Source organism: Streptopelia decaocto (genome assembly GCF_964273445.1).
Source record: "Streptopelia decaocto genome assembly, chromosome: 7".
Lineage (NCBI taxonomy): Eukaryota > Metazoa > Chordata > Aves > Columbiformes > Columbidae > Streptopelia > Streptopelia decaocto.
In genome coordinates, this window is record NC_138661.1 from 48,938,729 (window position 1) to 48,962,849 (window position 24,121).

The window sequence follows — 24,121 nt, forward strand, 5'->3', positions numbered from 1 at the left end:
TGTTGATTCATTAAAAATTCTTTCCAAGGCAGCAGGTGAGACTGCATACTATTTTAAAATTTTACAATTTTGTTTAATAAGAGGGAGGGATTTTCTATTAGTGGTAGTTAATACATGAATGGATTGCATTTTATATCTTTATCTTTAACAACTGCTATTGGAGATTGCTGAAGGTCACAGGAGAAAATGGTTTCTTAAAGTGTTCCTTAAGTGATATGGAACCATCTGTACTCTTCACCCCTTCCTGGCCCCTTCAATTCCTAAGAGTCAATAGACACTCCATAAGAAAGCAAAGTGTGAAGAAGAAAACAACCTGTCTCGCTAAACCATGCATTGAAATCAAATCTCAGAAATCAACTCACTAAGATTCCCAGTAGACGTAAGGTTCAGTAGGATTAATGTTAGTAAGAAAGAAAATAGGTTTAGGACTAGTGACATAAGTATGGACTGAAAACAACAATTAGGAATAGAAATGCAAAATAAAATTAAAAATTATTATGAGGAACAGAAAAAGATAAATATGTTGTAAGAAGAACTGTTAGAATCCTTGAAAATATTAGTGTAATACAGTCTCATCTTCAGATGCATCTTAATTTGAACACATGCAAGAGGAGACAATGCCATAATATAAAATGGCAAGTTATTAAGCCCAAAAGAGAGATAAGCTTGAAGGAAAAAAATTATCAGAAAGAAAAATAATAAGATTTTGACTAGTCAAGAAGTTGGAAAATAATAAAGAAGAAAAAAAAATCAGAAGAACAATTTAAAATAATTAATACTGAGAATTAAAATGGAAATAGAGTGGGAAAGATAACAAAATTCTACCACCAAAAGTAAAAGGTAGGAGTGCAGGGGAAGGATACAAATAGCATATCAAGGGAGATTAATGAAGACATGAGCTACAGCTTTGAGTAACATCCCTAGGCTCTCATCCCCGATAAACATAATATATATATATATATAACGCTGAGACTTTCACCCAGGGTGCCAGCTAAGGCGTCTTGAGGGAGGGTTTCTGCATTTTCTGCATAAAATTTTGAAGTCACTGTATAAATAAGACTGGCATAAATTAAATTAATTTTAATTTTATAAAAAATAAAAGGCACTAGAATGTGTAAGAGCAATAAAAAACTACTAACTGTAAAAAGCTGACATTAATTCTCTTTTTCATATGGAGAGGTAAAACTGGTTTGATTTTTTTTTTTTTTTTTTTTTTTATATATATTACAGGTGGTATAAACTCCATCTGTAAAAACACTCCCAGGTTCTGTGGTTACAAGGATTGTAATTAGATTCTCATAACACAAAATAAATACAAAGCTGTAGTTGGTAATATATATATAATGTAATAGACAGACCTATCAGACCAATTTCTATAAATGTTAACAAACTGAAAAACTCTGTCAAAGAAGGTTATATATTCAATTAAGAAAGCTAGAACTGGCTTTGTGCTCTTACAAGTAATGCTGTTTTGCAGTCAATGGTGAAATTATTGGACAACTTTGACACAGCCACAGATTTCTCCCTGAAACAGGCAGGTAATACGTATAAGTTTTCTTAACTAAGTGTAGCTGTTCTGTACTAAAGAAAGGTTTGGTTTCATAATAAAGGTGAAAATAGTCTTGGGGAAAAGGATACCAGAAACCCAGTCCTGAGTATGTCAAGAGGTTGTCAGCTGTACAGAAAAGACTGAGAAGAAAAACATTAAGTGAATAGAATCAGAATGGTACTGTGGGTACTGTCATAGGGGAAAATAGCTTTTCAAGTAAGTTGATAATTTGCCTTTCAATTTCATAGAATGGTCTTGGAAATGAGACACTAATGAATGGAACTTCTTCAAATGGCTTTACATGAACAACAGCTAAGCAGAATTGCCTTCAGTCATTGCTGCTTTGTCTAGCAAAATAAAGCCTGGACCCAGCAAATAAGTAAATAAAAAGGAAGATGATAGCCAAGAGATGACGCACAGATATCTCTCTTAATAGCAGCTATTGTGCTGTTCTGGGTAATGGATTTTTTTTTTTTACAGTATTTTATCATTTGTTCAATTTCTGAATATGAAATTTTGACATATCAGAAATACAATGTATTCATGTTTCTGAGGAAACAAGCAGGAATTAAAAAAAAAGCAAGCTCATGGGTTCATAGCTCCATGAACTACTTAAATTTTAACCTTGCAGATAGAACACAAAGTCCTTTTTTAAACTGGCAATGTGTCAGTTGCAGCTGAAAATAAAAAGAAATATTCATATTTTAAAAATAAGTAAAGATACAGATTACTCTGATGGGTACAATTGCAAAGTTACTTAAATGTCTTCTTTTTTATTTCATTTTTTACCTTTTTTATTTCATTTTTTACCTGATATACCTATGGGTATATCAGACAGTAATCTAAAGGTTTGGTAAACTGTTGTGAAGATCTTCAGTGCAGAGACCAGGGTGCAGAGGATCATGAAAGCAAATGGAGGTATAAGAGGCACACCTCAGAAAGAATGTCAGCTGGAGCAAAGTAGCAAGGTGTAAGAAATAGCTTCTAATTTTATATTTGTTTTGCATCAGTTTGATGGTTTTGTTAAAAAACAAGTTTCTCTTTTAGTGAATTTGCCTGTCAGCTAAAGCCTTCATATTAGCTGCATTTTCCTGGAGAACCAGATACATGTTTTGGTAAACATAGCAATGGAATTCAAAGTTATTGATAAGCATGGATGGACATCTCGCGAAAGGGGCAACAAGAAACAGGTGACCAAGAAACTGACCAACTGTGTATAACATTCCATTCACATGAATACGTCATATAAAAGTGGGAGATCACAAAGATCTTGTCTCTTTTTTCCCTTTTGCTTGTGGCCGACATTAGGAGAGGACCTTGCTAGTTGTCCCTGCGAACTGAGAGCTAGTGAGAGACTGAATCCAGCTCTGGTTGGCTGCAGAGTCCAATCCAGGACTTTGGGTGCTGGCTCTGCAGTCGCTGAGACTTTCAAGATTGGTTTTGTATGTTCTGTATTATTTTTGCTATTATTAGTAGCATTAGCAAAATGTTTTTAATTTTTCCAACTCTCATCTCTCTGTCCTTCTTTTCCTCCTGATCACCTGTCCTGAGTGGGAAGTGGGGAGAGGGAGGGGCAAAAGGGGGAAAGGGGGGAGGAGAGGTTAACAGTACATCTCCCAGGGTTTTATTGTCACCCCGCAATCAAAACCCTCGGCAAGTAGAGAGAGGAAAATGTTTCTATTATTTTATAAAATGCTGCTAAATCTTCATTTGGAATACTGTGTACACTTCTGGTCATCTGTGATCAAGAAAGATACACTTTATTTGGAATAGATGCCGTTCTCAGAAAGGCTTCTGGGACAAATGAGAGAATGGAATATCTGTCTTTAGGTGCAGAGAAGAAAATGATTTGATTTAGTCTAGGCAAATAAAGGCTGAGAAGATATATGATTCCTCTTTATAAATAAATTCAGGGCATAAATATCGAAGAGGCACAGAAGCTGTTCAAAGATACATATCACTTAAATTTGGAGGAAAGTAAGTTTTCCTAACCATTCAAAGTGTAAGGTTCCGAAATGGTCTTCTGGATAGGATAGTGTGAGCCGTTTAAAGTTCCATTTAAAAATGGAACTTCAAAAATTGAATCATTAAAATAGATTTTCTGGAGACAATAAACTATATCTATGGTGTTTTTATGGCTGCGGGTGTCTTTATATTGATACATTCAAAGGATTTTGAAAGAAGAGACAGTAGATTATTCTATTAATTGCATTGTATTTTACTGCACTGATTGTGGTAGCAGTAATTTCTTATTGGATGATATCACTCTCGTGCCATCATTTAACCCCTGTGTTTAGGTGATTTTGATTTATACTTTTCAGTTTCAGGAAAATAAATAAATAAATAAATAAATAAGAGAAAAAGAGAACTACTATACCCGTTGTAGTGACAGTCCTATATACATTTGGTACTTTGGGCATGTCTATTTCTGCTTCTAGGTAGTGGTAAGTCATAGTAATGGTAAATCAGTTCATTCTGTAGAGCTACTTGTAATCAATTAATAGATTGCATGGACAACTGTACACAAATGGCCTTCAACTGTTGCAGTGTGGCAACCTGCTGTGGCATACTTATAGTTCTTTTGTACAGTCATAGCCAATGATTAATTAAGCTATGTCAAACAGGCCTTTTGAGAGGTGCTAGTAGTTAGCAAATTTACTAATTACTTGCACACCACAGAGCTCTGTTTTCAGAAATTATGTGGTTTGTGGCTAAGGAGCTAAAGAGAGACTTCGAAGACCTGAGTTCACTTCTTAGCTCTGCTGGGTGCCTCCTGGCTGGTCTTGTGAGATTCACTGAATTTCCACAGCCTTGATTCAGGGAAATATTTGAGTGAATACTGAATAATAAGTCAAGCATGTTGTTAAGGACCTTCTTGAAGTAGAAATCTTAGAAGCAGGATGACAGGCCCCTCCCCCTGCCCCATTTTCCTTTAGTCTGACAGTTATTTAGGGCTAAGTCCATAAACCATCAAAAATATCTCCAGTTGCTTCAGCAAACCTGAGTCAGGAGTGACTTGATGTAGTTGAAGATGACCCTGCTTATTGCAGGGGGGCTGGACTAGACGACCTTTAAAGTTCCCTTCCAACCCGAACTGTTCTGTCATTCTTTAGAAAGAATAAGGAGTATCAGATCCTGAGCAGGTGCCTAACAGAATGGGGCCCTGATCCAGCTGTGGCCTCTACTATAACAGAAATTATAGAAATACTGCCAATATGTTTGGGAAAAAAAAAAAAAAAAAAGACGTCTATAGTGAATTTGCGAGGCGGGTAGCTATCCTATAAGCATACCCCAAATGCTTTCATAAATCTTTCTTACAGTGTGGATATTTGCCATTCAGTATAACCCACTTCAGAGACAAAATGTGACTAATGATTAGATTACTTCAATCTGTGCTGATGTAGAAGCACCCCTGACACAACTCTTTGTGAGCAATTTCTCCAGAGTAATTGCATTAGTAATAGCCGATTACAATTCAGCATTATATTCCTACAAAATTAAGGTAATTACTGTAGCTAGGAACACATCGCTCTATATGCTGTCCTAGCAAGGAAGCTGGTAAATAGGCAACGTAATGCCTCAGTTTGTTGTAACAAGAGAAATATTAAGATATAATTATATTATTGATGTGGCATAGAAGTTTTCATATCTGAAAGGAGTATGAAAACAAAATCATAATTTGAAGCCACAAATTCCTAGTCTGTAAAGGGAAAAAAAAAGATCTTTTGCATTTAGGTTCCTTAACAAGTATGGAGGAAATATGTGAGTTTATGTTCTGTAGTTTGAAAGTAGTAGATGTCTGTCTTTTAATTAGATTCATTATGCAAAGGGTGCATTTTTCTTTGAATTCAATCATCCAGAGAAGCTGGTATGGATTTATTTTTATACTGAAGTAAATAGGTATTAAGTCATTCATATGGCAAACCTCCTGAATACTACAGTCAGCTTCTAATTAGCCTGCATGCTATAGAATTCAATTAGTGTTTTGATTTTCATGTTTCTTTGTGTCTTTGACGGAAACCTGACATTTCATATTTTCTTTAATACAATATTAGATGTTTAATGTAACTGAGGAGGGACACACAGACCATTCCCTGTAAACTTAGTTAAGTAATTAAATCCTAAAAGGTCTAGAAGGGATACTGAAAAGCCAATCTCTTCACTGCTTATACAGTGTCAAAATTCATAGATGGAGGGTGCCACTAGGTCATTTGAAAGTGACAGTTTGTGTTTGGATGTGGGCTAATGAAAGTGTATTGCATGATATAAGTACTCGTTGAAGGTTTTACTCTCTGTTGCATTAATGTGCCATTTTGAATTGCTGAGTGCAAGATGATTGCCCTGGAGTAGTAATGTTCATTTGTGGACTATTTATGGCAATATTATGATATAGAAAACTGGTAAGAATAACATGATGCCCCACATTGCTTTGATTCCAAAGGTACAGCACAGCAACTGAGTATGGATTGTTTAATTAACATAGTAGAATGAAAGTCATGAAAGTCAAGTGTCAGATTAAGTTAAATTCCTTTGATGCTAGGGTCTTAGCAAATGTTGTATATTGTTGCCATTTATTAATAATATTTATGGTAAATAAAGTAACTCCTTTAAAATGTCTAGAAATGAGAAAACTTACGGAATCAGAGTAAGGAGTTTTAAAATATCTTTTTTGCAAGAAGAGAAATTATGAAAGAAAATACTGTATTTTTACGTCACATATCAGCAGGACTGGGGACAATGAAAAGCAACTTCAGTAGGAAGGTGTTCAAATTTACATTTTTTTCACATTTTCATTTCATTGCATGTCTTTTCTCTTGTATCTTTTTAAGAAGCCTATTAAAATGTGTATAGTGTCGAAAGCAGCAACAGGCAGACATCAAAAGAGATTCTGACTGCAGTGAGTATATAATAATAATAATAGTCAGAGATTGCTGCAGGTCTGCTGTGATATGGAAGCTGTCAGTGCTAGTGCAGATATAATTATGGAAAAGATATGTGATACATTGTCAAAGTCTGGTAATGATATCTGTATTGTTAATAGAGCTTGGTTAGGCACTACTATTTGAAAAATGAGAAGAGTAGCAATAAAACCATAAGTATTTAAGTTTATCTGCCATCATAGAATCGTAGAATGTCCTGAGTTGGAAGGGACCCATAAGGATCATAGAGTCCGTCTCCTGTCCCTGCGTATGACAACCCCTCAGTTCACGCGATGTGTCTGAGGGCATTGTCTGGTCTCTTATTGAATATTGACAGACTTGGGGCCATGACTACCTCCCTGGGGAGTCTGTTCCAGTGCACCACTACCTTCTGGGTGAAGAACCTTTTCCTAATGTCCAACCTAAACCTCCCCTGGCACATCTTCTTGCCATTCCCTGCTAGTGACTGGTCACCAGCCTGACGTAACCCCATTTACTCTGACCCTTTGAGCCTGACCTGTCAGCCAGTTGCTTACCCACTGTATTGTGTGTTTATCCAGCTGTATGCTGGCCATCTTGTCCAGGAGAATACTGTGAGAGACAGTATCAAAGGCTTTACTGAAATCCAAAAAGATCACATCAACAGGCTTCCCTTGATCAACTAGATGTTGTCATAGAATGAAATTAAGTTTGTTAAGCAAGACTTTCCCCTCATGAACCTGTGCTGTCTGGGACCAGTGACTGTGTTGTCATTCAGATGTTTTTCAGTAAGTCCCAGAACAATCTTGTCTATTATTTTGCCAGGAACAGAAGTGAGGGTGGCAGGCCTGTAGTTGCCAGGGTCATCCCTGTTGCCCTTCTTGTAGATTGGGCCAATGTTTACCAGGTTCTGGTCATTTGGGACCTCTTCAGATTCACAGAAGAGTTGAAAAATCATGGTGAGAGGTCTTGCTATGATGTCAGCCAGCTCTTTAAGCACCCTTGGATTAATCCAATTAGGCCCCATCGACTTGTAGGGATCTAGCTGTAGTAGCAAATCCTGTACAAATCCTGAGGTAATAGGAGCCAACAGGAAAACACCAGTTAAATACTTCAGAGGAATTAAGGGGTGTTCCTCTGAGAAGGTGATGCAGCCAACAGCCCAGCTGAAGTGCCTCTACACCAACACACACAGCATGGGCAACAAACAGGAGGAGCTGGAAGCCACCATGCTGCTAGAAGGCTACAACCTAGTGGCTATTACTGAAACCTGGTGGGACAGATCCCATGATTGGAGTGCAGTGATCAATTTCTGCAGGCTGTTCAGAAGGGACAGGCAAGGAAGGAAGAGTGGAGGAGTTGCCCTTTAATTCAAGAGAGGGATAGAATGTGAAGAGCTCTCTCTGGAGAATAATGAGTAACAATCAGAGACCAGGGCAACAAAGGAAACCTTGTGGTTGGTGTCTACTACAGGCTCCCCAGTCACAGGGAGATTACTGATGAAGCCTGTGGGAGGCAACACGTTTGCAGGCTCTTGTCCTGCCATGGGAGTTCAACATCTGCTGGAAAAGCAACAGAGTGAGCTGTAGGCAATCCAGGAGACTCCTGAAGTACATTGAGGATAACTTCCTCAGCCAGGTAATAGACAGCCCTATCAGGGGAGATGTAATACTGGACCTGATGCAAAGGAGCTAATTGGTGACATCAAGATGGGAGGCAGCCTGGGCAGCAGTGATTATGCATCTGTGGAGTTTGCAGTCCTGAGGGATGTGGGACAGGCAGAAAGTAAAGTCAGTACCCTGAATTTTAGGAAAACCAACTTCCAGCTCTTCAAGGAGTTAGTCGACAGGTTCCCCTGGGAAACTGCCCTCAGGGACAAGGGAGCAGACTAGAGCTGGTAGATCTATAAGGACACTGTCCATAGAGCACAAGAGGTCTCGATCCCCAGGTGTAAGAAATCAGGTAAGGAGGGCAAGAGGCTGGCATGGCTGAGTCAGGACCTGCTGGTCAAACTACAGGGCAAGAAGGAAATGTACAGGCAATGGAAGCAGGGATGGGTATCCTGGGAAGAGTATAGGGACACTGCCTGGTTGTGCAGAGATGTGGGTCAGGAAGGGCAAGGCACAGCTGGAGGGATGCAAAGGGATGCAAAGAATAACTAGATGAACTTCTACAGGTATGTCAACTAAAAATGGAAGGTCAAAGAAAGCATACCTCCCGATGGGCAAGACTGGCAAACTAGTAACAACAGACAAGGAGAAGCCTGAGGTACTCAACAACTTCTTTGCCTCAGTCTTCACTGGTAAGCTCACTTCCCATACCTCTCAAGTGGATGAACTGCAAGACAGGGACTGAGGGAGCAAAGTACCTCCAACTGTTAAGTGAGAATCTGGTTTGTGACCACTTACAGAGCCTGAACATACATTAGACCGTGGAACCTGATGAGATGCATCCCACACTCCTGAGGGAATCAGCTGATGTAGTTGGCAAGCCACTCTCCACGGTACTTGAGAAGTCATGGCAGTGAGGTGAAGTCCCTGGTGACTGGAAAAATGGAAATATTGCACCTGTTTTTAAAAAGAGTAGAAAGGACGACCCTGGGAACTACCGACCTTTCAGCCTCACCTCTGTGCCTGGGAAGATCATGGAACATATCCTTCTAGAAGCCATGCTAAGACTCATGGAGGACAGGGAGGTGATTCAGGACAGCCAGCATGGCTTCATCAAGGGCAAGTCCTGCCTGAACAACCTAGTGGCCTTCTACAACAGAGTAATTACATTCATGGACAAAGGAAGGGCTACGGATGTTGTCTATCTGGACTTCTGTAAAGCCTTTGACACAGTCCCCCACAACATTCTGCTCTCTCTACATTGGAGAGGTATGGATTTAATGGGTGGACTGTTCAGTGGATGAGGAACTGACTGGGTGGTGGCATCCAGAGAGTAGTGGTCAATGGCAGGCACAATATCTGGACAGATACTGGTGCCTTGCGTTGTCCATCAGGGGTCTGTATTGGGACCAGTACTGTTTCATATCTAATCAATGACATAGACAGTGGATTGAGTGCACCCTCAGCAAGTTCACAGATGACACCAAGCTGAGTGGTGCAGTTGACATACCTGAGGGACAGGATGCCATCCAGAGGGACCTGGACAAGCTTGAGAAGTGGGCCTATGTGAACCTCATGAGGCTCAACAAGGCCAAGTGCAACACCTTGCACCTGGGTCAGGGCAACCCCCAGTATCAATACAGGCTGGGGGATGAAGGAATTGAGAGCAACCCTGCAGAGACGGTCTTGGGGGTACCGGTGGATGAAAGATTGGACACCAGCCAGAAATGTACACGTGCAGCCCAGAAGGTCAATCTTGGGCTGCATCAAAAGGAGTGTGGTCAGCATGTTAGTAACAGAACCAGTTTTACAAAATGTTCCTGAAAGGATGAATCAGTTTTGTAAACTGTCCCTGAAAGGATGTTCAAGCATATCGTGTTCGAGTATACTCCTATCTTAACAACCTAGCTTTTATCTTAGCCTAAATACACATAGAGTGAGGAGAAGTACATGCAGTATCTCCGGAGGTTGAGCAAGTCAGCAGTTATCTAGCTATAGAAGTAGTACGCCTGTGCAGTACCCAAAGGTGAAAGGGACAGAAGTGATGAAGACTTCTTACTTCATCCTGAAGGCCCCCTGAAAGACCACCAGAGGACACTGCACATGATCGAAATAGTTCCAAGATGTTGCAATCAATGTTGAGTAACCATTACGTATCTTAATGAATATATGAATGTGTATGTGAATGGACTGTATAAATACTGTGTAACTTAAACGGACCAGCGAAGGTGCGAACCCCTGTTTTCCCAGCGCTGAAATAAAGCACCGCATGTAACTACGCCCGTGGTTATGTGTCCTGATTGCTAACAAGCAGTTTGAGGGAGGTGATTCTGGCCCTGTACTCTGCTCTGGTGAGGCCCCACCTGGAGTACGGCACCCAACTCTAGAGCCCTCAGTACAGGAAAGAGATGGACCTGTTGGAGAGGGTCCAAAGGAGGGTCACCAAGATGATCAGAGGGCTCTCCTATGAGGAAAGGCTGAGAGAGTTAGGGTTGTTCAGCCTGGAGAAGGCTACAGGGATACGCTGTTGCAGCCTTTCAGTACTTAAAAGGAGCCTATAAGAAAGATGGTAACAGAACTTTCAGAAGGATATGTTATGACAGGACAAGGGGTAATGGTTTTAAACTAGAAGAGGGGAGATTCAGGTTAGGCACAAGGAAGATATTTTTTACAATGAGGGTGGTAAAATACTGGAGCAGGTTGCCCAGAGACCTGGTAGAAGCCCCATCCCTGCAGACATTTAAGGCCAGGCTGGATGGGGCTCTGAGCAACCCGACCTGGTTGAAGATGCCCCTGGTTATTGCAGGGGGGTTGGACTAGGTGACCTTTAAAGTTCCTTTCCATCCCAAACTATCCCATAATTCTATGAAACCTGTTCTGTTGCACAGGCTTGAGCTTTTTCATTGTAGAGCACTATTGCCACCTTGTGGCCATTGAGACCGTCTAGTATTATGCTCAGAAGAATTGGGCTTGCATATAGTGCAGTCTTCTGAAGTGGCAACCTTCTTTGCTTTATAGTTGTCCTTTGCTTTCACCTGGATGCCCCCAAATTAGAGAACTACCGTATTAAGAACTAACCATCCTAACATGTCCTGCATATTATTTTAAAATCAAAACCATTTCTTTAAAAAAAAAAAAAAAAAAAGCTATAAATGTTGATTCTGGAAATACTTGAACCTTTTCTTCTGGAAATCCTTACCTTGTTTCCCTCAAAGTTTAGCAAGCTGTGATTGTTTGCCTTTAGGAAAAGAATCCACAAGGGTTGTGACAGAGTGCAATGCAACTGTCTTGAAACATACTGGTTTAGTAACAGCAAAGGAAGAAATTATTCCCATGCCCATGGTCAATAAAACAAATGCTTCATAGAAAAAGCAGAAAGAAAGTTTCAGTTCTATATCAGGTAATGATTTTGAATAGTAAAGGATAGTGAAGCACTTCCTAACTAATTTGTTGGAGGGATTGTAGAGACTTTAAAATAAACACCCTTCAGATACAATTTATGAGCAGCTGATCCAGCTGTGAACTAGAGCATCATTTAGATAACCCCTTGCATTTTTTTCTTAACCAATAACTTTATGAACTGAAGAATTATCGGATTTTAAAGTGGGAAAATAAGTCCCTCTGTGAGGAATTCCTGGCAGTTCCTTGGTGGATTGGTTGGCTTAATCAATCATTTATTTATGTTAGGAAAACATACCATGACAGTGGCTTGGCATCTAGAATGTATTCTGCTATCCTAAAAGTGAAAAACAGATTCTTTAATAATGTTCTGCAGAATTTCTCAGTCTGTGCACTCCAGTGCACAGCAGTATTTTGAAAGGCTATTTCATTGCAGAGTGAAAGTTATCTGAATGTGAAAAACTTGAAAAACTTTTCTAAGATTCTGTATCCTCTCAAACCTCTCCTCATTCTTAATGTTACATTTATTGTGTATGGGCTTACCATTCTGGTCCCAGTACATCAAAGGGATGTAATCCCCTAATCATAGAGATTGAGTATGTATTCTTTTGCTGGCCTCAGACTAAAGCATTTCTTTTTTTTTTTTAAATCTTGGAGGGGATGGGAGAGTTTCTTCATTAAAGAATACAGATCCAGTCATCTTGACTCATAGGATTTGTGTAAACCTATTACCTGTGCAGAACAGTTAAATTTGTATTGTGTGAAGGTGTGCTTTGCTCAATGGGCTGGTGTATTACAGGTGAATAATATGAAATTTCAAATGAAGATTAGCTTATTTCATATCTATGAAAATATGAACAGGAAGGCTTCCATGAAGTATAGAAGTATGGACAGATCCGTGAACTAAAAGACTCTCTATGGCAGCAGTTTGAAATCACTGCTCTTTCTCAGATAGCTAAAGTACTCAATATGGAGCATTTGTTTTATTTTACTGTAATTTTGCAGAGTATAGACGCAGTGTAATCTTGCAGTTTAATCTGGGTTCTGTATGTATATTGTGTGCTGACATGAAATTAATTTTAAATTGAAACAATGTAGTTGCTCCTTATTTTTATTTTACCATTTACCTACACCACAACATCACAGGAAAGGAGTGGAAAAAAAAAAAGGGGGGGGGGAAAAGGCAAACAAAAAAAACCCCAAACAAACAAAAAACAGAGGGCCCAATGCTGTTTACCGTTTCTCAGATTAATGCAAACAATACTTCTTATATTCAGCTCATCTGGTTCTTTTGTTTTGAATTGAATCTAAATCTACACTACAGAAACATAAAAATGCATTCTTCCTCAAAACTGGTTTGTTTCCTCTGGTGAAGGTAGTTTGTCAAGTGCTCCTACCTCTGGGGAAAAAAAAAATAAAACAACAATGGTGAATTAATACATATATAAGAATGAAATACAATTTCATTAGTGTATCTATATGTATCTTTTTTTTTTTTTCCGTCTCTCAACTGTAAGAGGCAAATCCTAGAACTCTTCATATTTTAATGTATAAACTACTGGGTTTTTTTCTTTTGAATGTTACTGTCTCCCTGGTATACCCTGGTATAATTTTTATCATGTCAATGGATATCGCTGGATCCCAGCACCTCAAAAGTTTCAGTATTATCAAATTACAGCCCTCATCCTACAGCCCGCTCTATATGGGGAGCCTGTAAAGCTGGAGGGAGGAATTTTCAACAGAAAGAGCTGAAGGCCACTTTTAGTTATTTCCAAGATACTTATTGGCAGTTAAAATATTCACTTTATCTTGCAGATTGAAATGTATGTCTAATCTGAATAACCAGTACCCTGAATTTGAATCCCATGACTGGGAGCATTCCCTCTCCCCACAAAGGAATACGTTTAAACCAATATATTTAATGTATTAAAGTTTCATTTGAGTTAAAACATTTAAGTGTCTGTACCATAATAAAGTATGTTTTTCACCTCTTATATCTACAGTTCTGATATTGTGTAAGAGTTTGTGCTAATTCTTGCCAATAAATATTTTTAAGGGATAATATGATGACACCCTGTGTCTTTCGAAACATAGGAATACAAGAACCTTCTCAGGAAAAAGCTATATTATATGATCTGGAGATTCCTTTTCTTTACTAGGATAGATAATAATACCAAATTTTCTGAATAAAAACTGTTGATTACCATCGCTATCCTATACAAGGAATTGCTACTTAGAGTTACAATTCAGCCTTTTTTGCTCATTTGCCCCAGGGAAGAAGTGATTTGTATTTCTTTGACACAAAGTTTATTTTCTTGCCCAATTTAGCAGCTCTTAGCCTACTCATCCAAGACTGCATGCTTCAGCTCGACATGTTTCACACCCTTTCTCTGTGTCCGGTTATTGATTTTACTTCCTAGGCTCACACAGCAGGGTAAAGGAGTGTTCAGGGCTCCTTCTTCTTCATAGTCACAAAACAAACAAGCTACTACTTTGTCCACAGTAAGTATACATGCTAATAATCTACTTTAAATACATATTTGAATTATCTCAGGCCATTAGTACTAACCATAAAGAGTTTTTGTTTCAAACACAAAGTTAATTCAATAAACACTGGGTTGATACGTTCAGTAGTGAGAATTATTTCACTTGGGTGGATGAAAATAATTTAGAAAATGTTGCCAAAGAGGTCTAGAATTTTGTTTCCTAAATACACAGAAAATGAACAGATCTCTTGAAAGTGTCTTTTAATAATGAAATTAAAATACAAATATAGCACACAGTTCTTTGTTACTAGTCCACAGCATATACTTACCACAATATTTCTTATTTATATACAAAGGTAAGAATATACAAGTTACATATTTCTTGAAATGTCTGCTTTCTGAGACACGGAATTCCTCAAACATGTGCACTAAAATAATTTCTTCCTTCCTGTTGTTTCTTCACATGTATATATTATGTTTTTGAACATTTTGTAGACAGTTTTAGAGTGGCCAAAGGTTTTTAAAAGCTTAGAATTATGTGTGAGGTTCTTTTTGTGTGTTTGTTTTTTTTTTTTAAACAAAGCAAAACTAATGAAAACTCAGAAGTGGTCAGGTTTCTTCTTTACCTAGTGCTATAATAAAGTTACTATTCTTATAGAATCAGATGTAAGCTCAGTTTTATAATTCTTTTCACAATTTTAAAACTCCACAGAGATTTTACTAGTAGCATTTTGAGCTGGTTGTCAACATTCAGCTTAGTGTTTTTGCACCTGCATGATGTGACCTGAGTGTAGAACATGTGCAGAAAAGGAGTTGAATTTCTTTTGCCACTGACAAGTGTCTCAGAATTTCAACAAACTGTTCTTGGCAATACTTCAGTATGTTATTGTATTGTTTTATATTAACTCCCATATACATAGTTAGTTTTCAACTCTTCTAAAAGCTGGGTCCATACAATTTTAGTAGTAATTATTAAGTAGTAATTATTTTCACAGTGCCCAGAGTAATCAAATGGTATTAGAACCCTGCTATGTTGGATATTCATTAATCTGCATTTTGGCAGGACACTACTTACCGTCTCTAAATCGGGCCTATTCCTAGGCGCACTAAAGGGGAATTGACAGTTCCTCCCCCAAACAAGACACACTGTTCAAAGCCTTGCACACTCAAATCTATAGCAGACTTGTACATTCAAGGACAGTCCTGTCTTCTCAGTAAATTTCACACCAGAAAATGTGAAAGATTAAAAAGCTATTAACTAACCTTTAAGATGCAAGTATGTCAAAAACTCAATTACTGTGCGCATGATGTTTTCATCAGCCACTGGTCTTCCAAGTTTCCCTGTAAAACAAGCTGGTTGTTACTTAACATTAATGTAGTATAAAGACCTATTGTATGTGACTTTGTGGCTAGGTTTATGAGCACTCTGAAAAAAAAGCTGTCTGAAATTTCTTTCTCCTTAAAATCCTTTTAGCAAACCTCATTTCATGGAAGAGCAAATCTGCTTTAAGGTAGGTCACTGCAGTTCTCAGAATCAAAATTGCACAGCTTTGTATGCTACTGCTGCAGAAAAACTGCTTTAACATCTTAATGGTCATGGGTTTTAAGGCCTTATGTTGCAGAAGAGTGTTATCCTCTGTTCTAAACTCCCTCCTTTATGTCCACAAGCCTGAGATTGAAGGGAAGGGTAAAACCAGCAAACAATTTTTCAGATTTTCCCTACTATGCTCATAGATCCCCCCCTCCTGCCACTCCCCACCCCTACCCTCCAACCTAGTGTTATATAACTAATACAGCTTACAATTTCTCCAAGGTTATCAGGAGAGCTTGTGAATTTTGCAGTGGTCCTTCAGGGAGAGAGAGTGACTAGTCCTTTGCATGAATTCTTTTACAGCAATGAGGTGTATATATATTGCCATTTTAAGATACTTTCGTAAATAATCAGCAGAATTTACCTTAAAAAAATACTTTCTTATTTTAATTAAAAATGAAAGTATTTCAGAAATCTTATTTTAATTAAAAATTATTTCTGAAATACTTTTATTTTTAATTAAAATAAGAATTCTGACTACCTTATCCGTTTACTGTATTGAAATCTCCTTTGGACAGAAGCTCTATAATAATATTCAACTTCAAAGAAAATTTTTTGTAAGAGAAGAGCATCTAAAATGAGGTTCATAACAGAGGAAGTTATATAATCTTCAGATCCCATCCAGACAAGTTTGGTCAGGTTTACTTGTAGTTGTGGAGCTGCAGCAGCATGCAGCAAAGGAGTTCTGTAACCATAAATACCATATTCCTGTAAAGAAGGTGGTAGTGTATCCACAAATGATGACACGTTGCAGTGTGAGCTGCATTGTTAGATGACACTAAACAAACCAACAGTAAACCAAAACCCACAAACGACAAAACAACACACACAGGACTTGCACAAAACCCCAATACATAACTATGTATCAGAACTAAACTGTCAGTCATTCTGAGAATGTAACAACTAGTGTTACTCTTCTGTTTACAAAGTAATTACATCTATGAAATTGTAACCAAGCACACTTTATTTATAAATTTACCTAAGTGTTAGCTAACTTTGCATTGTGTTGGCTAGACTCAAAAAAAAACCTGTGAGAGCTGTCTGGGTATCTTTGCCCTTTAGCGATGAGTGCAGTATTACTTAAGTAGGCACTGCTTGCTTTGGTTGCAGTGAAGAACAAATCACACTTTGACAGTCCAAAGATGATGTTAATCCCAGCTCACTTCGTATGTTTGCAGCAGATTTAGTTTCTCCTCAGAAGAAACAAACGTTTTTCTAGACGTTTCTAATCTTATCCTGAAGTTGGTGTTCAAAATAAATCCTAAAAGCGCCAGCTTCTCCACATAAAGACGGTCTAGACATAAATTGTAGAGGCCCAGCTTTGGATAATAAACACAGAACAAGGTTGCATCCTTTTCATTGCCATTTACTAAATTCTGATACATGCAACCTCAAAACAGTATGTTGACTTGACCAGTTTTGACCAGATTCGCAATCTTTTAATGAAGGTGATCCATCTTGCTTAAATACAGGAAAGAGTTAAATACAGATAAGACTTAACATGGTGGGGTTTGGGGTTTATTGTGGTTTGTTTGTTTGTTTGTTTAATAGTGGAGACTCTTACAACATAAACTGCCATACAGTTCTGAGGTCTGGTTTCAGCTCTGGAATAACAGAATTAAAGAGAAAAAAAAAAAGTATAGCTTTCCCTACTGAAAGATTTGTGTATGGGCTCACTTCTTTGCTGAAAAAAGTTAACTCTAGAGTGCGTAAGGTGATATTTGAAATGCTTATTTGAATATATGAAAAGAAAAAAAAATAGGTTTATTCAGAGTAATATCATCTATTATACTTTAAAAGCAACGTAACTATTGTACCTTTCCCTGGGCACCAAGATATTTTAAACTATGACCATGTACAAAGAGCTCACCAAATGGCTGGATTTCATTTTTCTTCCCTTCATATGTTTATTAGGATTCTTGATAAAGGGCAGGAATAGTCCTGTATCTAGGTAGGTAGTTAACTCAATAACAATAGATAAATTACTAAACTTTAAAAAAACCTCAACAATATTTGCTTTCAAAATTTACTTACCTGATTTAATATCCTCATCAGACTGTATTTCACGTTTACCAGTGAAATGATGTTTGTCATTAAAAGATCTATGGTTATCTACTGCATCTAATAAATAAATTAAAAATCAGAGAAGTTAATCAACATAACAACCAGCTTTGCTATATTGCTTTATTTTCATGGATTTCAAAGAAAACAATATGCACTGTACAAAATTACCAAGAAGCAATTAATTTGTCACTAAATAAAATAACCTTTCTTCTGAATTTGTGCTTACGCTTTTTGTAGTTTACAAACCCAGTCCTGTACTACGTGCTTGCTGAAGTTACTACTGAATGCAGAGAGGAAATTATTTTTGCTACCCTTTCCTCTGTTTTTCTAAAACGTTGCCTGTGATTCCGCTTAAAAAAACAAAACAACCAACTCAGCGCCACCCCCCCCACACCCCACCCCTGCCCCCAATAGTTTACACGAATGATCTTTTAAAACTGTCTCACATGCCCCTGGTGTTACTTCTGTCCTTCTTGCAATGGGCATTTCCTTTATCAGTAAAAGCTGATCAATACCACAGGCAACAAAGGATGATTCCTCTTATCTAGTCTTAGATAAATGGCACTTCGACAAGTACATTTCCCCACAGTATCTTTGTCAACTGGGTTAGATCTGCTTCAGGGCAAATATACTTCCAGACATTTACAGAACCAGTTAATATGTTTAAAATGCATGAATCTCTTTTTTAGGTACCCTTAAGGTTAGTTAAAAAGGATTAAGAGAGGCATAGTAAATATCTGTAGTATTTGTCATGTATTACTGAGACTAAAATGGTAATGAGTGTCATTACATTAACAAGAAATAATGGTAAAAGGACAGATATTTGAGACAGCTTACCACTGCATTTCAGTTTTCTTATAATCTGCATTTGTGATTCTCCACCTATGTAAACCAATGTGTTCCTGTATTTTAAACACCTTGTACATGAAATATTTTTCATGTAGTGAACTGTTAATATTTAGTCATGAGTTTACATGTTTTAATTTGTTTTGCTTTAATTAAAAAAAAGTAATATGATAAAGCCAGGTAGTGTAGCCATTTTCAAATAGATTTAAAGGTGAACTCTGAAATACATTGAGAAGTGCCAAAATGTCACATTTTGTCATTCTTCCCTTGACATCTAAGAGCTTATAAGATTTTGTAACTATTCAAGGGGATGGGGGAATGGGGCGGGGGGGGGGGAGGGGGCGGGCAGAGAAAAGGGGAAGTATTTCTCAAATGAAAATTAAGGTTCAGAAGCACAAAGAGTGACTAGATGAGCTTTTGGATATTAAGCCTCAGAGCACAATTCTGCTTTAGAAAAGAACGGTTATTGTTTAAGACAACACAATTCTATAATAGGCACAAAAAAATATCTAAACAAGTATTCTCTCAAATGAGTTTATTCAGTCTTTCAGGTTTAGACAAAATTACTGTATTAATTGGTAAAGTGAGTAGCACACTGCAGCAAACTGGTTTACAATAATAAAACTTCTGCATTTTGAAATAATGCGAAAAAAAAAAAGTGCTTGACTTACATGGCCCAAGCAGGTAACCAGCGCTATTCAAAGTCCAGCCCTTTTTTTCTTTTGCCTTTAAGAAAAAAATGCAAGTATGTTATTGCATGAAGTACACTATGCTTTCTGAACACAATACAGATAGCAACCAAATGGACATTCTCTTAGCAGAAAATGTCTTCTGAAATCAAAATGTCTTCTGAAATCAAAATGTCTTCTTAAAATCAAGAAAGATTGTAAAACATAAAAGCGATTAATATTGAAGCAAATATTAATAGTGAACTCTTGACCCCTCCCCATTTATGTCTATAGTTTTGCTGTTGACATCTATGTAGTGTGAAGATTTCACACCATGAAAGTGAAACTGCAAACCACACCTTGGAGGCAGAAATTTTGACTCTACTCCAAGTTTATATTACCACCTGATAATCACTTTAGCAAACATCAGTGTTTTCTTTAATTGTTTACATGACAGTCTTTTTATTTAAAAAAGTCCATATGTGCACCACCTTTTCAGAGTCAGATAAGACATCCATTCAATTTTAGTCTATGAAGTAGACACTCCTTTTTCCCTTTGGTCATATTATTTGTTACAAGGGAGCTTATATTCAAAAGGCCCAAATTCTTAACTAAAAGCCTGTTTACTGCCCAAAATGTTTTTGAGTGCTGCATCTTGTCCAACCCCTATATCTAAATACAGTGTATAACACTACAAGGTTTACTGTTACTTGCCAGCTGAAACATGGATACTGCTCAATGGGTAGGTCCTCCAACAGTGAGATTAATACTTACTGAGAAAACCAGTCCAAATGTTTCTGACAAGGTGGCACAAAGGATTAAAGACAGAAACAGGAAACTAATGAACCTCTGCATCTGGAAAGAAACCATACTAGGGTAAATGCTCTGAGTTATCACTTTGCCTTCGAGTTATGGATCCCCCAGGGCACTTGAGCATCGCCAGTGGGAAGAGGGGGTGAACCTTCTTCCCGCGGGACAGGGAGCCTGTGGCTACCGATCTGGCAACCAAATTCCCACTGGGAGAGAGACTGAGAAGCGGGGAGGTGAGTACCTTGAGCTGGGGCGCGATGGCCTCTCCCTTGCAGCGTTTCACCTGGTGCTGGCAGCGCGGCAGCTTGTCCCACGGCTACAGTCTTGCCGGTGGGCACTCACTGCATGGCCACGGTGCGCGGGTGCAGATCTACACGCCCACTCCCTCCGCTCTTTATGGGCTGCAGTACGACCGCTCAGGAAGGGGGCCCTTCGGGAGGGAGGGGAGGAGAGGAGAGGGAGAGCTGAGAGAGAGCTGAGAGACGCCCAGCCCACTTCTCCGCCTCTTTGGGTCATTTTCCCCTCGCCAAACCACTGCATTAGGCAGGGCAAAAATTATTGCAATTCAATTAGAGATATTTGGAAGCACGACTTAAGCTGCAAGGATATAACAGCGTGGGCAATTACCTCTGATTACGGTGGCCTTGGGCAGGCTGGTGAGCCGGGAGAAGAGCTCTGGTCTGGGCAACCTGGCCCACACCTGTCACCTGCTGCAGCTTCACAAGGTCTTGGGTTGGTGGTGGGCAGTAAAAAGGCATAAAGTGAATACAAATCACTTTTCAGAGACTGGGGTATGGAAGTAGAGCTAAGTACAAATGTCTGTGTGTGTGATGCTGCCTAACAAGATTCACAGTGTTTGTGAATACTGAGGACTTCCACATACCCCCTTCTCTGCTTGTGACCCCTGGAACTCCCTGTTATTCAGGTTACTTGCAGTCCCTTAAAATCCCTTCAACTCATACCTCTAATATCAGAGCAAAAGGAACTGAGTCAAAACTACTGTTATTGTACATTCTCAGTATTTTTATTTTTTTTTTTAAGGTTGTATGTGAATGGCTAGGGATGTAGCTCTCCCTAGTGATTAGACTAGCCCCAGCCTGTCTATTTACAAACAGTAAGGTTTCACCAGTTTGATTATCTTAGTTGTGGTTACAGCTGGCATCGGGATGTGCAAAATTGAATTACAAGGCAGAGATATTCCAATGTTAGTTCCCTTTTTTTTTCCCTGCCAAATTGTATTTTCTCTGCAACAGATGAGTTTATTCACTGCAAGCCTCTCAAATTAATCTTTCAGTAGGAAGAGCATTGCAGATGTTGCGCAGAATATGCTTGCAGCTCTTTTTTTCTGAAGCTGCTTAAATTCTCTGCCAGTTTTTACACAGAGTGTGTGTGAACTTGAGTGTGAAGCTGAGCGAGTTATTGAAAAGTGCAATATACCTTATGTTCACAAGTTTAAAAGCCAACAATTTTTAAAATTTAATATAGCATAATGTTCATAATCCAGGCTAGAAACAGAAGTTCTGTTTCCTACACTCTTTTATCAAGAGCAATAGGGTTTTAATAGTCTAGCCAGGTCATTGGATCTCTGATCTAATACTGCTTGAATAAAGTTTGTTTTGTACAATTCTTAAATGATAATGCACAGAAATGGGAAACAACTTTGCAGGTTTCATTTGATGCTTTTTATCATTTGCTGATGTTCTGTCAGCCATTGCATGATCCCCACAATTCAGATTAGATAGATCTGGAAAACAGTAATATAATTTTTGCAAAGTGTTGCTTTCCTTTATCAAAAATGCACTTCTGACTGGCGTTCACTAGCTTTCAACTTTTAACTCCCCAAAAGTAATTTTTGAAACTTGAAGAAGCTTCTCCATGACGCAAAATGTTTTCTTGATGTTATTTGAGTAAAACCACAGAAGTTATATGGAAAGATGCCAAAATTTGCATTCAAGCAATACTACAAAAATATATTAATTCTGTTCTCTTTGACTATGGCTTGTTCTTCAGATTCCCAAAAAAACTATTTGAAGCAATATATTTTAACCTGTAATTTTTATTCCAATTTTTCATCACAATACTTGCATCTTCTTGTCAAATTACAGAGTAAAATGATCTCTTCATCTCCATTAGAGTCACAATGAAACTCATGTAAAATTTACTCAAATCAATAGAACAATAAGCATTGATAACAAACTGTTTCTAATGTCTTTAAATAGATACTTGAGAAATAGGAGTAGCACGGTCTGTCTCACACAAAAACATATATTCTGTTCTAAAATTGTAACTGCATTTCATAATTAAATGAAAACACAGGGGAGAAAATTATTTTCAGCCAGAGTAAAAAGTTTCCATTTTTTAAGGAAATTATAATATGGATTAAGCAAATGAGAGCATTGAAACTTTTGGCTTGGGAAAAAAATAATTGCATTTTTGTTACTGGAGATTTAATTTCAAAACCAACTGTTAAATCCTAAGGATTCCACTGTGTTTGATGGTAAACATTTGACTTATATACAACTGATGAGATAGGATGACCTATTTTATTTTTAATTAACAAAAACCATAAACCATCAAGAATGGATACTTCGTTTAATATTCAGGAAAAACACTGAATAAAAGTGGATTTTGCAGTATATTTTAGAAGGGTCTGGAGCTGCAGTGGTTCTCCTCACTGTCAAGCTTGCTGGGAGACAATGAATGAAGCAGGAAAATGTGTGTCTGCTACTTCTGTGTTAAAGTTGTATAGCCAGGTTTGGTTTCAACAACTCACCCACCATTAAAATCAAATATTTAAATGCACTGCATTCACAGAGTGATGTCCCTCTGCATGAAAGACAGGGGAGGTTTTTTCCTACTTTCCTGGTAACTTCAAGTGTGAACATATTGTTTAAGACCATCCTCAAGTATGTACACAAAATCTCTAATATTATATGAGCAATGGCAATGAATTCTACCCTTGGGAGATAAGTTATCAGAAAAATTTGTCTCACATACACTGGAGTAATTCCAGCGAAACGCTGACATTACTGAAAGTAATTGCTTTATTAAGGAAGTGTTGTCATCCAGTTAACCAGAAATTATTCTTTGTAGAAATTTGAAGATGTCTATATTTTAATATATATATTTTATTCATTGTTTATCAGGGAACCACTAACACGTAGTGACACTAATAACTTATGTTACTGTATTTTTTGCATTGGAAACAATATTAGAGTTTTGAGATCACTTTTTTAACCCTGAATACAGAGATTTACCATAACTGAACATGGAGATCACAAACTCAAGGCTTTCTGTGGCTAAATCCAGCTCTGAGTGGGAAAGGCACAAATTTATTTCCAATAGAGTGTAGACACTGAGAGATCTGAGTATTCAGAAGCAATGAGGTTTTCCAGTTGCCAACAAGGCTGTCAATTGTCTTGCTGATCTAAAGACTTAATTTTATTTTAGTGCTAAATGAGGACACTGTTGCAGAGCTAAAAAGTTATTTTGAGTTTTTCTTTCTGTTCAACAGCATTACCCCACCCTTTAGTATTTGCATCTCAGCTGTTCATTGTTAACCCAAGTAGAGATAAGTTAAAGATGATGATGTTTGCATTTATCTGAAGACGACATAGAACTTCAATATGCAACTTTAATCTTGAAAGTAGTTTGCTCTTTAAGTCTTGGAGAAACCTCTTGATTATATTTTCCCTCACATGTATAGAAGGAAACTTGTTTCTTCTTTAATGGATGCAGAATAGAGAATATAAGTAAAATTTAAAAAAAAAAAAAAAGAAAAAAAAATAAGAGAAGGGTAATTTTTTTTATCCTTCCAAAGCCTTTGCTATTCATGTTTTCCCGTTTTGTAATTCCTGTAAAATGTAGGTAATTTTCACTGAGTGAATCTTTTGCCTGTTTTACCACCTGCAGCTCAGTGTCAAATAGAACTAAGTATTATAGATACCTTCTGAATGATGGGCTAGTTTCTGTTCTGAATTACATTGATATCAACTAATAATTTCCTCTTACTACATCTGCATGCTACCAGAGCTATTATTCACACAACATTGCAACAAAATTGTGACTACCACATGAGATCATCTTATAACTTTTAAAAATGAGGAACAACAGAATAAAAAATTCAGAGAAAAATTTTGAAAGTTAATTAATGTATACATCAATAATTTTGTGAGAAATGATAAAAATAATTTAGTCTTA

The 24,121-nt window shown here is 37.7% G+C and overlaps 1 protein-coding gene across 1 annotated transcript; it reads right to left on the reverse strand.

Annotated features, from left to right (window-relative positions):
• Positions 1 to 7,648: 7,648 nt before the first annotated feature.
• Positions 7,649 to 20,303, reverse strand: GAL (galanin and GMAP prepropeptide). Its single transcript, XM_082059395.1, has 6 exons — positions 20,163 to 20,303; positions 19,886 to 19,966; positions 19,115 to 19,169; positions 17,568 to 17,654; positions 15,206 to 15,283; positions 7,649 to 12,855 (listed from the first exon to the last, which is right to left on the reverse strand). Exons 2-6 carry the CDS (start codon positions 19,964 to 19,966, stop codon positions 12,803 to 12,805), a joined length of 354 nt encoding a protein of 117 aa, XP_081915521.1. The 5' UTR covers positions 20,163 to 20,303; the 3' UTR covers positions 7,649 to 12,802.
• Between the last annotated feature and the right edge of the window lie 3,818 nt (positions 20,304 to 24,121).

Bases quoted from the DNA above. Each gene is read 5' to 3' on its own strand.
- GAL (XM_082059395.1), bottom strand. From the start codon at position 19,966: ATGCAGAGGTTCATTAGTTTCCTGTTTCTGTCTTTAATCCTTTGTGCC. The intron at 19,170-19,885 runs GTAAGTATTAAT...TTTTTCTTAAAG, and splicing joins CATTTGGACTGGTTTTCTCA to GCAAAAGAAAAAAAGGGCTG. The intron at 12,856-15,205 runs GTTAGTTAATAG...TTTTTTCCCCAG, and splicing joins GACATACTTGCATCTTAAAG to AGGTAGGAGCACTTGACAAA.